The sequence below is a fragment of the Oncorhynchus nerka genome, linkage group LG2 (assembly GCF_034236695.1).
Source record: "Oncorhynchus nerka isolate Pitt River linkage group LG2, Oner_Uvic_2.0, whole genome shotgun sequence".
Classification (NCBI taxonomy): Eukaryota; Metazoa; Chordata; class Actinopteri; order Salmoniformes; family Salmonidae; genus Oncorhynchus; species Oncorhynchus nerka.
The window spans coordinates 81,497,508-81,513,010 of NC_088397.1; the positions used below are offsets into that span (position 1 = coordinate 81,497,508).

Here is a 15,503-nt window from a genome sequence, read left to right on the forward strand (position 1 = left end):
TCCTCCACCTTGCACCACACGCTTGACACAATAACACTCCTCCACCCTGGGACTGCTCAGAATCTCCCTCCTCCACCCTGCACCACACAATAACACTCCTCCACCCTGGGACTGCTCAGAATCTCCCTCCTCCACCCTGCACCACACAATAACACTCCTCCACCCTGGGACTGCTCAGAATCTCCCTCCTCCACCCTGGAACCCTCCTCCACGATGGGCCCCACTCTCCAAACCAGAGAAACACTTTTTCCACCATAGTCTCACCTTGAGGATGAGCGGGGAGCTGGGCTTGAGCTCCAGCAGCCCTGTGGAACTGAGCGGCTCGATCACAGGGTCTGGGTAGAAGCTGAACGTCTCGTTGACCACAAGCGTGGTGCGCACGTCGTCCATGACGAAGCCGATCTCGTCGGGATTGCTGCCTGTCTCTGAGAAACCCTTCTCAGAGAAGGCCAGAGAGGGCGCCAGACACATCATCACGGTGTTGCTGAGCACTGTGCAGTTCTGATGAATGAGAAGAGAGAGGATGTTGTATACATATATTCATTATGCACAGTACACTGACATGTAGTCAGTGTACAAACATTAGGAACACCTTCCTAATATTGAGATGCACCCCCTTTTTCCCTCAGAAGTCTCAATTCGTTGGGGAATGGACTTTACAAGGTGTCAAAAGCATTCCAAAGGGATGCTGGCCCATGTTGACTCCAATGCTTCCCACAGTTGTGTCAAGTTGGCTGGATTCATCAATTCATTCTTGATACACACAGGAAACTGTTGAGTGTGAAAAACGCAGCAGGGTTGCAGTTCTTGACACACTTAAACAGATGCGAGGGGCACCGACTACTATACCCTGTTCAAAATCACTTAAATATTTTGTCTTGCCCATTCACCCTCTGAATGTCATACATACACAATCCAGGTCTCAATTGTCTCAATGCTTAAAAATCCCTCTTTAACCTGTCTCCTCTCCTTGAATGCAGACGAAGACAACATGAGACAGTAAGGGGATATAAAGACTAGACAATATGAGACAGTAAGGGGATATAAAGACTAGACAATATGAGACAGTAAGGACATATAAAGACTAGACAACATGAGACAGTAAGGACATTGAAAGACTAGACACCATGAGACAGTAAGGACATATAAAGACTAGACACCATGAGACACCAAGGACATATAAAGACTAGACACCATGAGACACCAAGGACATATAAAGACTAGACACCATGAGACACCAAGGACATATAAAGACTAGACACCATGAGACACCAAGGACATATAAAGACTAGACACCATGAGACACCAAGGACATATAAAGACTAGACAACATGAGACAGTAAAGACATATAAAGACTAGACACCATGAGAAACCAAGGACATATAAAGACTAGACACCATGAGAAACCAAGGACATATAAAGACTAGACACCATGAGACACCAAGGACATATAAAGACTAGACAACATGAGACACCAATGACATATAAAGACTAGACAACATGAGACACCAAGGACATACAGTATAAAGACAAGACACCAAGGACATATAAAGACTAGACACCATGATACACCAAGGCCATATAAAGACTAGACACCATGAGAAACCAAGGACATATAAAGACTAGACACCATGAGACACCAAGGACATATAAAGACTAGACACCATGAGACACCAAGGACATATAAAGACTAGACAACATGAGACCGTAAGGACATATAAAGACTAGACACCATGAGACACCAAGGACATATACAGACTAGACACCATGAGACACCAAGGACATATAAAGACTAGACAACATGAGACAGTAAAGACATATAAAGACTAGACACCATGAGAAACCAAGGACATATAAAGACTAGACACCATGAGACACCAAGGACATATAAAGACTAGACAACATGAGACACCAATGACATATAAAGACTAGACAACATGAGACACCAAGGACATACAGTATAAAGACAAGACACCAAGGACATATAAAGACTAGACACCATGATACACCAAGGCCATATAAAGACTAGACACCATGAGACACCAAGGACATATAAAGACTAGACACCATGAGACACCAAGGACATATAAAGACTAGACAACATGAGACCGTAAAGACATATAAAGACTAGACACCATGAGACACCAAGGACATATAAAGACTAGACACCATGAGACACCAAGGACATATAAAGACTAGACAACATGAGACACCAATGACATATAAAGACTAGACAACATGAGACACCAAGGACATACAGTATAAAGACAAGACACCATGAGACACCAAGGACATATAAAGACTAGACACCATGAGACACCAAGGACATATAAAGACTAGACACCATGAGACACCAAGGACATATAACGACTAGACAACATGAGACAGTAAGGACATATAAAGACTAGACAACATGAGACACCAAGGACATACAGTATAAAGACAAGACACCATGAGACACCAAGGACATACAGTATAAAGACAAGACACCATGAGACACCAAGGACATATAAAGACTAGACACCATGAGACACCAAGGACATATAAAGACTAGACACCATGAGACACCAAGGACATATACAGACTAGACAACATGAGACAGTAAGGACATATAAAGACTAGACAACATGAGACACCAAGGACATACAGTATAAAGACAAGACACCATGAGACACCAAGGACATATAAAGACTAGACACCATGAGACACCAAGGACATATAAAGACTAGACACCATGAGACACCAAGGACATATACAGACTAGACAACATGAGACACCAAGGACATATAAAGACTAGACACCATGAGACACCAAGGACATATACAGACTAGACAACATGAGACACCACGGACATACAGTATAAAGACAAGACAACATGAGACAGTAAGGACATATAAAGACTAGACAACATGAGACAGTAAGGACATATAAAGACTAGACAACATGAGACAGTAAGGACATATAAAGACTAGACAACATGAGACAGTAAGGACATATAAAGACTAGACAACATGAGACACCAAGAACATATAAAGACTAGACAACATGAGACACCAAGTACATATAAAGACTAGACACCATGAAACACCAAGGACATATAAAGACTAGACAACATGAGACACCAATGACATATAAAGACTAGACAACATGAGACACCAAGTACATATAAAAACTAGACAACATGAGACACCAAGGACATACAGTATAAAGACAAGACAACATGAGACAGTAAGGACATATAAAGACTAGACAACATGAGACAGTAAGGACATATAAAGACTAGACACCATGAGACACCAAGGACATACAGTATAAAGACAAGACACCATGAGACACCAAGGACATATAAAAACTAGACACCATGAGACACCAAGGACATATAAAGACTAGACAACATGAGACACCAAGGACATACAGTATAAAGACAAGACAACATGAGACAGTAAGGACATATAAAGACTTGACAACATGAGACAGTAAGGACATATAAAGACTAGACACCATGAGACACCAAGGACATACAGTATAAAGACAAGACACCATGAGACACCAAGGACATATAAAAACTAGACACCATGAGACACCAAGGACATATAAAGACTAGACACCATGAGACAGTAAGGGGATATAGAGATGAGACACCATGAGACACCAAGGCCATATAAAGACTAGACACCATGAGACACCAAGGACATATAAAGACACCAAGGACATACAGTGCATTCGGAAAGTATTCAGACCACTTCCCTTTTTCACATTTAGTTACTTTACAGCCTTATTCCAAAATTGATTAAATAAAACATTTTCCTAAGCAATCTACACACAATATCCCATAATGACAAAGTGAAAACTGGTTTTAGAAATGTTTTCAAATGTATTAAAAATATAAACAGAAATACCTTATTTACATAAGTATTCAGACCATTTGCTATCAGAGTCAAAATCGAGCTCAGGTGCATCCTGTTTCCATTTTTGAAATATAAAAAAAAAATCTTTATTTAACTAGGCAAGTCAGTTAAGAACAAATTCTTACTTTCAATGACGGCCTAGGAACAGTGGGTTAACTGCCTGTTCAGGGGCAGAACGACAGATTTGTACCTTGTCAGCTCGGGGATTTGAACTTGCAACTTTCCGGTTACAAATCCAACGCTCTAACCACTAGGCTACCCTGCCGCCCCATTGATCATCCTTGAGATGTTTGGAGACCATCTGTGGTCATATTCATTGATCGGACATGATTTGGAAAGGCACACAAATGTCTATATAAGGTCCCACAGTTGACAGTGCATGTGGTTGAAAGAATTGCCATGAGGTTGAAAGAATTGTCCATAGAGCTCCGGGACAGGATTGTGTTGAGGCACAGATCTGGGGACGGGTACCCAAGAACACAGTGGCCTCCATTATTCTTAAATGGAAGAATTTTGGAACCATCTGAGCAATCGGGGAGAAGGGCATTGGTCAGGGAGGTGACCAAGAACCTGGTTCCTCTGTGGAGATGCAAGAAGCTTCCAGAAGTATAACCATCTCCGCAGCACTGATTGAACTCTTTGGCCTGAATGCCGAGCATCACGTCTGGAGGAAACCTGGCACCATGGTGGTGGCAGCATCATGCTGTGGGGATGTTTTTCAGTGGCAGGGACTGGGAGACTAGTCAGGATCGAGGCAAAGATTAACACAGCAAAGTACAGAGAGATCCTTGATGAAAACCTGCTAAAGAGTGCTCAGGACCTCAGACTGGGGCAAAGGTTTACCTTCCAACAGGACAACAACCCTAAGCACACAGCCAAGACAACACAGGAGTGGCTTGGGGACAAGTCTCTGAATGTCCTTGAGTGGCCCAGCCAGAGCCCGGACTTGAACCCGATCGAATATCTCTGGAGAGATCTGAAAATAGCTGTGCAGCAAAGCTCCCAATCCAACCTGACAGAGCTTGAGAGGATATGCAGAGAATAAACTCCCCAAATACAGGTGTGCCAAGCTTGTAGCGTCATACCCAAAAATACTGACGGCTGTACTCGCTGCCAAAGGTGCAGCAATTTGCTTTGATGAAGGAAAAAAACAATGTCATCCATTTTAGGATAAGGCTGCAATGTAACAACATTTGGAAAAAGTCAAGGGGTCTGAATACTTTCCGAATGCACTGTTTAAAGACACACAGTTTGTGAGACTGACACTAACACACAATGCTAAAAGCACGTTATGGAATCAGTTGGGTTATCTCTAGACTTGCTGCTTTTCCACAAGATGCCTTCCAACCTCCCCTCTGGAATGCTAAGTAATCACGGCGCATTAGCTTGTGTATGCTAACGGGGTCTGAAATCGCAGAGGGGAGACACGGAAGCAGTATTTATAGGTCAATGAAAAGGGGAGACGGATAAAAATGACATGGGAAAGGGACAAAGCAGGAAAATGGCCATTGTTTTAGTCGGGATGTTTTCTTCAGGTAGAGAGAGAGAGGGGGAGACTAAAATACAAAAGGTTAGCCTAGCCCTGTGGTGCTACTGTAGGTGAAGGACGGATGGAGGGATTGCCAGACAGACTGGGTTAATTGCAGGTTGACATTTCAAAGGTTAACATGCAAAAAGGAGATTTAACATTAACTGAACAAAATATAAAAGTAAAATGCAACAATATCTATGTTTTTACTGAGTTACAGTTCAGGAAATCAGTCAATTGAAATACATTCATTAGGCCCTAATCTATGGATTTGTTAGTCACAGATACATCAGAAAACCTGTCAGTGTCAGGTGTGACCACCCTTTCTTTGCCTCACACAGCACAACACATCTCCTTCGCATAGAGTTGATTAGGCTGTTTATTGTAGCTTGTGGAATGTTGTCCCACTCCTCTTCAATGGCTGTACGAAGTTGCTGGTTATTGGCGGGAACTGGTCTGTCGTACATGTTAATCCAAAGCATCCTAAACATGCTCAATGGGTGACATGTCTGGTGAGTATGCAGGCCATGGAAGAACTGGGACATTTTCAGCTTCCAGGAATTGTGTACAGATCCTTGTGTCATGGGGCCGTGCATTATCATGCTAAAACATGAGGTGATGGCGGCGGCTGAACGGCACAACAATGAGCCTCACGATCTCGTCACGGTATCTCTCTGCATTCAAATTGCCATCAATAAAATGCAATTGTATTCATTGTCTGTAGATTATGCCTGCCCATACCATAACTCTACCGCCACCATGGTGCACTCTGTTCACAAAGTTGATATCAGCAAGCTGCTCACCCACACAATGCCATACACGTGGTCTGCGGTTGTGAGGACAGTTGAACGTACTGTCAAATTTTCTAAAACGACATTGGAGGCAGCTTATGGTAAAGAAATGAACATTCATTTCTCTGGCAACAGCTCTGGTGGACATTCCTGCAGTCAGCATGCCAAATGCACGCTCCCTCAAAACTTGAGACATTTGTGGTATGTCGGTTGTGTGACATATCTGCACATGCAGATCCCAGAACAAGGTGCACCTGTGTAATGATCATACCGTTTAATCAGCTTCTTGATATGCCACACCTGTCAGGTGGATGGTTTAATCTTGGCAAAGGAGAATTGATCACTAACAGGGATATAAACAAATTTGTGCACAACATTTGTGAGAAATTCTATTTTTGTGTGTATGGAAAATGTCTGGGATCTTTAATTTCAGCTCATGAAACATGGGACCAACACTTTACATTATGCGTTTATATTTTTGTTCAGTGTAAAAAATGACACCACGTACAGACACACATAAATAGGCCCAGGGCTGGGTGACCACTGGGTCAGGTGTGTGTGTTGGGTCAGTAGTACTCACGTTGACAGATTGGACTTTCCCATACTTGGCTCTCATCTTGGGCTCCTTGATGGTAGCCAGGTTGGTGCCGGTGACGGTCAACATGGTGCCGCCACTGCAGAAGAAGAAACAGTCAACAACAACACCCATAACAGCACATCCACCCTCAAATATTACAATAACATAATCCTATTGTTAGATCTGCTAGATTGTGTCAAAACATTTACATTTACATTTACATTTAAGTCATTTAGCAGACGCTCTTATCCAGAGCGACTTACAAATTGGTGCATTCACCTTATGACCTCCAGTGGAACAGTAGTGCATCTAAATCTTTTCAAAAAACATTCAACAAGGGAACTTCACTGCGATTCCTGTCTTTTATACGATTAGAGAAGGCACAGTGTGTGTCCCAAATGGGCCCATAGGGCTCTGGTCAAAAGTAGTGCACTATTTAGGGCAGTGCTTCATAAATGTTTCCTTGGGGAACCCCAAACATTTCACAATTTTGTTGTAGTTCTGAACTAGCTCACCTGATTCAAATAGTCAAGTAATTGATGTTTAGTTGACAAGTTGAATCAGTTGTGCTAGCTCTGGAAAATATCAAATACATGGGAGGGAGTCATTTTGGACGAATCCCATATCTTCCAGAGAACCATGCGCTTCCCGAATACATTTAATTTTAGTCCAAGTGAAAAAGACCCTCCAGCTATGGCATTAATGTTAATGCCCACTCTCACTGTAGAGTATTTGATCTGTTTTACGCACTCTATCACAGATAATGATGGTAACACTAAGGCTCTTACTTGCATATTAAAAGCTTGTTTAAACTCTAATAGTGCTTCGTGGAAGGGACCAAAATACTTGATTATTACCTCAATGAATACCTCCAATGTCTAAAACCCAAAATGATATTCTCCATCTCCGGTACGTGGTAGTATACTGGATGTGCAGGCTTTTGTTCCAGCCCAGCACTAACACACCTGATAACATTTGGTCCGAAACCGGTGTGTTACTGCTGGGCTGGAACAAAAGCTTTCACATCCAGACTATCATTGCTGCTTTCTGACCTTTTCAACCTTCAACCTTTTCAATTCGCCCAACAATGACCAACAGGGACAGTGGAAACATGGGCAAGATTACCGTCCCCCCAGACACCCCCTCGTAGCCACAGGGTGCTGAACTTTCCAAAACACACTGACGTAACGCAATGTGGCAGTCCTGAATTGGTTAGCATGCAGGCTAACTTGTCTTAGGCCAACTTGCTCGTCTGGTTAGCATGCAGGCTAACTTGTATTAGGCCAACTTGCTCGTCTGGTTAGCATGCAGGCTAACTTGTCTTAGGCCAACTTGCTCGTCTGGTTAGCATGCAGACTAACTTGTCTTAAGGTTACTACAAACTTCACTCCGTTGATCTATGTGCGTGCGCATAGATGGAGTCTTTTGGTAACATGATATCCTCGCCGCTCCCAATTTCATTCACAAGGGGGCGATAGCTTTTGTGAAAGCCAGGAAGAATTGCCTTTCCATCCTAGTAGAAGCTATCTGGCAGCCTGGCTAGCTGGCTTTAGACTGGCTAAAAACATAGCACGCCAGCTAGCCTTTTCAGCGTCACAAATCTCCATGTGAAATAATCAGATTTCTAATTTAAAAAATATGGCCTGGCAAAAACTTTTATACTTGCCAGTGTAACCTAAAACATTATACCAGTTTGAGTACACAAGCAGCATATCATTCATTTTAGCCTATCAGCTAAAACTAGAATGTCATCATGCTAGTTGGCGACAGCAGGTTCTACTATTTCACAATAGCCTGTAATCACTAGATATTACTTATAAACCAAATACCCTTTTTGATGGATTCCTGTTGTTTGGTTTACTGTTTGAGCAGTCGCTGAGATTATATTTGGTTATCAATGCAAATTAGGCTACTTTGATGAATAGCCTATATAGCCCCCACTGTATTATCAGGTTGTAATCAAGTATGTTGAATGACAGAGCATATTACAAGAAGCTGCTCCTTTTTTGTCGAATAATGACATTGCAAAAATCTTGCGTCTGCGTCAAGATTGTGGTGAGCTTTAGGCCCACCTGCTTGTCTTTGAAGTGCAAAGAGGGGCTGCAGCTGCTCCCCCCCCCCCCCACACACACACCAAGTAAAACACATTTTAGTGGCCCCCCTCTTGACAGGGGATCATTAAAAAATGAAGTCGATAACAAGTTTAGATAGCTGGCTGCTAAACTAACTTGGCAATCTAAAAAATGTTAGCTGACATGGGCTAACTGACTGACTATCAGTGACTGACATAAGAGATGCACAAACAAATGTGTCACACACATACTATTCTAACTCGCAACAGTAAGTTGAGACCCCGAATGAGTGCGGCCCAGGAGCCATCAGTTGCCCATCCATCCCTGGTTTAGAGTAAAGACACTAAATCAAAGACTTGTTACAGAAAAAGAGGTCAAAGAGGTAAGAGTGTGTGGTGAGAGTGGTTCAAAAGTAGGTGTTGATTACTACTGAATCCAGGTAACAGTGTGATAATGTTGTGAGAATGTCAAGGCATATCTCCAACCCATTCCAATGTGCCATCTCTGTTGTGCTGTTCTGTCACTGTGATGTTAGCGCAGGCTGAACACCAGTAACTCAGCAGATGCTGGAAAGTAACAAGTGCGAGTCGTGTCACCGACCTTGCGTAGTGCACGTGTTTTGTCGTTTCCACTGTTATTGTTTGCGGCGGATGCGGTGACAAATTTGCTTTGCACCGTAAACACAAGCCGTGATTGGCGGAGAGTAGTAACAGCCAATCCTCTGGGAGTATTGAGACAAACAGCAAACTAGAAAGCCAGCGAGGTTACTGCCCCCTCCTGAGGCTAATGCTAAATAATGCTAAAAACTTTTTCCCCTTCGTCTTCACTACTTCACAGTTACATTTACATTTACATTTAAGTCATTTAGCAGACGCTCTTATCCAGAGCGACTTACAAATTGGTGCTTTCACCTTATGACATCCAGTGGAACAGCCACTTTACAATAGTGCATCTAGGTCTTTTAAGGGGGGGGGAGGGTGAGAAGGATTACTTTATCCTATCCTAGGTATTCCTTAAAGAGGTGGGGTTTCAGGTGTCTCCGGAAGGTGGTGATTGACTCCGCTGTCCTGGCGTCGTGAGGGAGTTTGTTCCACCATTGGGGGGCCAGAGCAGCGAACAGTTTTGACTGGGCTGAGCGGGAACTGTACTTCCTCAGTGGTAGGGAGGCGAGCAGGCCAGAGGTGGATGAACGCAGTGCCCTTGTTTGGGTGTAGGGCCTGATCAGAGCCTGGAGGTACTGAGGTGCCGTTCCCCTCACAGCTCCGTAGGCAAGCACCATGGTCTTGTAGCGGATGCGAGCTTCAACTGGAAGCCAGTGGAGAGAGCGGAGGAGCGGGGTGACGTGAGAGAACTTGGGAAGGTTGAACACCAGACGGGCTGCGGCGTTCTGGATGAGTTGTAGGGGTTTAATGGCACAGGCAGGGAGCCCAGCCAACAGCGAGTTGCAGTAATCCAGACGGGAGATGACGAGTGCCTGGATTAGGACCTGCGCCGCTTCCTGTGTGAGGCAGGGTCGTACTCTGCGGATGTTGTAGAGCATGAACCTACAGGAACGGGCCACCGCCTTGATGTTAGTTGAGAACGACAGGGTGTTGTCCAGGATCACGCCAAGGTTCTTAGCGCTCTGGGAGGAGGACACGATGGAGTTGTCAACCGTGATGGCGAGATCATGGAACGGGCAGTCCTTCCCCGGGAGGAAGAGCAGCTCCGTCTTGCCGAGGTTCAGCTTGAGGTGGTGATCCGTCATCCACACTGATATGTCTGCCAGACATGCAGAGATGCGATTCGGCACCTGGTCATCAGAGGGGGGAAAGGAGAAGATTAATTGTGTGTCGTCTGCATAGCAATGATAGGAGAGACCATGTGAGAATGGAGCACCTTTGTTCATGCGCAGTGTTGTTCTATGTTGTTCTGGTACTAACTCGTTTTAGTAAATGTGAAGCTCCAGTTCAATTTCTTGTATTCAGAGTCTTTCTTATTATATAAATAAGTAATAAGTAAAGAGCTAAGACACAACAACACTTCTGTTCCAAATGAGATCGCTCGCCTCCTCGCACCTCTCATCGTAGTCTGTTGATCGTCTCTCTCCCCGTAGACGTATCAAATGTTATTTGTCACATACACATGGTCAGCAGATGCTAATGCGAGAGTAGCGAAATACTTGTGCTTCTGGTTCCAACAGTGCAGTAATATCTAACAAGTCATCTAACAGTTCCCCAACAACTACCCAATACACACAAATCTAAAAGGAAAGAGAATATGAAGAAATACAGTTGAAGTCGGAAGTTTACATACAACTTAGCCAAAAACATTTAAACTCAGTTTTTCACAATTCCTGACATTTAATCCTAGGAAAAATTCCCTGTTTTAGGTCAGTTAGGATTACCACTTTATTTTAAGAATGTGAAATGTCAGAATAATAGTAGAGAGATGTCAAGCCCTGACCATAGAGAGCTGTTTATTCTCTATGTTGGTTGGGGCATGACAGTGACTAGGGTGGGTTATCTAGGTGATTAATTATCTATGTTGGCCTGGTTCCCAATCAGAGGCAGCTGTTTATCGTTGTCCTGGACACATCCTGGACATGGGAAGAGATTATGGCAGGAGACAGAAGCCTGCAATGGAAGCAGGCGGAGGCAGCACTGTGTCTTTTTGTGCTTTTCGCACTTTTTGTGCTAAAGTGGGTATCTGTCCAGGACGGGTTGTGCCGGCTCAGCGCGCCTGGTCTCCAGTGCGCCTCCTCGGTCCAGGATATCCTGCGCCGGCTCTACGCGCTGTATCCCCAGTGCATCCTGTGCCAGCTTCCCGCACTTGCCATGCGAAGGTGGTCATTTGTGCAGGACGCATTGTGCCAGCTCTACGCTCCACACTCCAGTGCGTCTCCACAGTCCAGTACGTCCTGTGCCAGCTCCCCGCACTCGACCTGAGGTGCGTGTCACCAGCCCGGTGCCACCTGTACCGGGCCCCACGCATCAGGCCTGCAGTCCCCAGTCGAGAGCTTCCGTCCACGGTCCGGAACCTCCTCCGACGGTCCACGGTCCGGAACCTCCTCCGACGGTCCACGGTCCGGAACCTCCTCCGATGGTCCACGGTCCGGAACCTCCTACGACGGTCCACGGTCCGGAACCTCCTACGACGGTCCACGGTCCGGAACCTCCTGGGACGGTCCACGGTCCGGAACCTCCTGGGACGGTCCACGGTCCGGAACCTCCTGGGACGGTCCACGGTCCGGAACCTCCTGGGACGGTCCACGGTCCGGAACCTCCTGGGACGGTTCACGGTCCGGAACCTCCTGGGACGGTTCACGGTCCGGAACCTCCTGAGACGGTTCACGGTCCGGAACCTCCTGGGACGGTTCACGGTCCGGAACCTCCTGGGACGGTTCACGGTCCGGAACCTCCTGGGACGGTTCACGGTCCGGAACCTCCTGAGACGGTCCACTGTCTGGAACCTCCTGAGATGGTCCACGGTCCGGAACCACCAGCGACGGTCGGCGGTCCAGAGCCTCCAGTGACAGTCTGCGGTCCAGAGCCTCCAGTGACCGTTTGGTTCCTCCTGCGAGGATCCACGGTCCGGAGCTTCCGGCGACGATCGATGCACCAGAGCCGCCATGGAAGATGATGTATCTGTGAGCGGAGTGGGTACTTCGCCCGCACCGGAGCCACCCCCGACGGTAGATGCCCACCCAGACCCTCCCCTATTGAGTCAGGTTTTGCGGTCGGAGTCCGCACCTTTGGCCGGGGGGTGGGGTGGGGGGGCTGTCATGCCCTGGCCATAGATAGCAGTTTATTCTCTATGTTGGTTGGGGCGTGACAGTGACTAGGGTGGGTTATCTAGGTGATTAATTATCTATGTTGGCCTGGTATGGTTCCCAATCAGAGGCAGCTGTTTATCGTTGTCTCTGATTGGGGATCATATTTAGGCAGTCATTTTCCCATTGTGCTTTGTGGGATCTTGTCTAGGTATAGTTGCCTGCGAGCACTACTTTGAGCTTCACGTTTCGTTTTTTCGCATTATTGTTTTTGTTCTTTGAGTTTCTCTTCCAAATAAAAGGATGGAAACATACCACACTGCAACGTGGTCCACTCCTAATAACGATCGTGACAAGAGAATAATTTATTTCCCAGTGGGTCAGACGTTTACATACACTCAATTAGTATTTGGTAGCATTGCCTTTAAATTGTTTAACTTGGGTCAAACATTTCAGGTAGCCTTCCACAAGCTTCCCACAATAAGTTGGGTGAATTTTGGCCCGTTCCTCCTGACAAAGCTGGTGTAACTGAGTCAGGTTTGTAGGCCTCCTTACTCTCACAAACGTTTTCCGTTCTGCCATCATATTTTCTATGGGATTGAGGCCAGGGCTTTGTGATGGCCACTCCAATACCTTGACTTTGTTGTCCTTACGCCATTTTGCCACAACTTTGGAAGTATACTTGGGGTCATTGTGCATTTGGAAGACCCACTTGCGACCAAGCTTTAACTTCCTCACTGATGTCTTGAGATGTTGCTTCAATATATCCACAATTTTCCTTCTTATTTGATGCCATCTATTTTGTGAATTGCACCAGTCCCTCCTGCAGCAAAGCAGAAGAAGAAGCCCCACAACATGATGCTGCCACAAATGTTCTTCACGTCGATATAGGACTCGTTTTTACTATGGATATAGATACTTTTGCATCTGTTTCCTCCAGCATATTCACAAGGTTCTTAGCTGTTGTTCTGGGATTGATTTGCACTTTTTGCACCTAAGTACGTTCATCTCTAGGAGACAGAACGAGTCTCCTTCCTGAGCGGTATGACGGCTCTGTGGTCCCATGGTGTTTATACTTGTTTGTACAGATGAACATGGTACCTCCAGGCGTTTGGAAATCGCTCCCAAGGATGAACCAGACATGCGGAGGTCTACAATTTCTTTCTGAGGTCTTGGCTGATTTCTTTTGATTTTTCCATGATGTCAAGCAAAGTGTCACTGAGTTTGAAGGTAGGCCTTGAAATACATCCACAGGTACACCTCCAATTGACTCAAATTATGACAATTAGCCTATCAGACGCTTCTAAAGCCATGACATAATTTTCTGGAATTTTCTAAGCTGTTTAAAGGCACAGTCAACTTAGTGAATGTAAACTTCTGACCCACTGGAATTGTGATACAGTGAATTATAAGTGAAATAATCTGTCTGTAAACAATTGTTGGAAAAATTATTTGTGTCATGCACAAATTAGATGTCCTAACCAACTTGACAAAACTATAGTTTGTTAAAAATAAATTTGTGGAGTGGTTGAAAAACAAATTTTAATGACTCCAACCTAAGTGTATATGTAAGCTTCCGACTTCAACTGTAAATATATGGATGAGCAATGGCAGAGTGGCATAGGCAAAGTGCAAAAGATGATATAAAAAACAGTATATACATATGATATGACTAATGTAAGATAAGTATACATTATTAAAGTGGCATTATTTAAAGTGGCATTGTTTAAAATTAATAGTGATCCACTTGTTAAAGTGGCCAGTGATTGGGTCTCTCTCAGTTAGGGATGGCTGTTTAGCAGTCTGATGGCCTTGAGATAGAAGCTGTTCTTCAGTCTCTCGGTCCCAGCTATTATGCACCTGTACATACCTTGCCTTTTGGATGGTAGCGGTGTGAACAAGCAGTGGCTCGGGTGGTTGTTGTCTTTGATGATCTTTTTTGTCTTCCTGTGACATCGGGTGCTATAGGTGTTATGGAGGGCAGGTAGTTTGCCCCCGGTGATGCATTGTGCAGACCGCACCATCCTCTGGAGAGCCTTGCGGTTGAGGGCGGCAAATGCCACACCAGTCTGTGATAGAGACCGACGGGACACTCTCGAATGTGGATCTGTAAAATTTAGTCAGGGTTTTGGGTGACAAGCCACATTTCTTCAGCCTCCTGAGAATGAAGAGGCCCTGTTTCGCCTTCTTCACCCCACTGTCTGTGTGTGTGGACCATTTCAGTTTCTCGTTGATGTGCCGCGCCGAGGAACTAAAACTTTCCACTTTCTCCACTGCCGTCCCTAGTATGTGGATAGGGGGGTGATCCCTCTGCTGTTTCCTGAAGTCCATGATCATCTCCTTTGTTTTGTTGACATTGAGTGAGACATTGTTTTCCTGATACCACACTCTGAGTACCTTCACCTCCTCCCTGTAGGCTGTCTCGTCGTTGTTGGTAATCAAACGGGGTGGCCCGCTACTGAAGTGGGTCTAGGGTGGCTGGTAAGGTGAAGGTGATCTGATCCTTGACTAGTCTCTCAAAGCACTTCATGATGACAGAAGTGAGTGCAACGGGGCGGTAGTCATTTAGTTCAGTTATCTGAGGAACGTGGCTAGGGATGTCGGCCATGACAGCAGCCTTGCTAGGGTTAACACATTTAAATGTTTTACTCATGGCGGCCACCGAGAAGGAGAGGGGGGCGAAGTTCTTGTTAGCGGGCCGCGATGGTGGTTTCTCTGTAAGAGTGACGTCGGTGTCCGTGACGTGGCTGGTTTTCTTTTTGTAGTCCGTGATTTCCTGTAGACCCTGCCACATACGTCTTGTATTCCGACTCCATTTTGTCCCTGTACCGGCATTTCGCTTGTTTGATTGCCTTGCAGAGGGAATACCTACACT

General features: G+C 45.2%; 1 protein-coding gene across 1 annotated transcript in view; it reads right to left on the minus strand.

The window, feature by feature from the left end:
• LOC115120658 (plexin-A1-like) overlaps window positions 1-15,503 on the minus strand; it is a 409,850-nt gene that overhangs the window by 47,948 nt on the left and 346,399 nt on the right. The window contains exons 17-18 of the mRNA XM_065003449.1: window positions 6,809-6,902; window positions 265-501 (exon numbers count right to left, since the gene is read on the minus strand). Coding sequence (XP_064859521.1) covers window positions 265-501; window positions 6,809-6,902 — 331 coding nt within the window. The remainder of the gene's footprint in view (window positions 1-264; window positions 502-6,808; window positions 6,903-15,503) is intronic.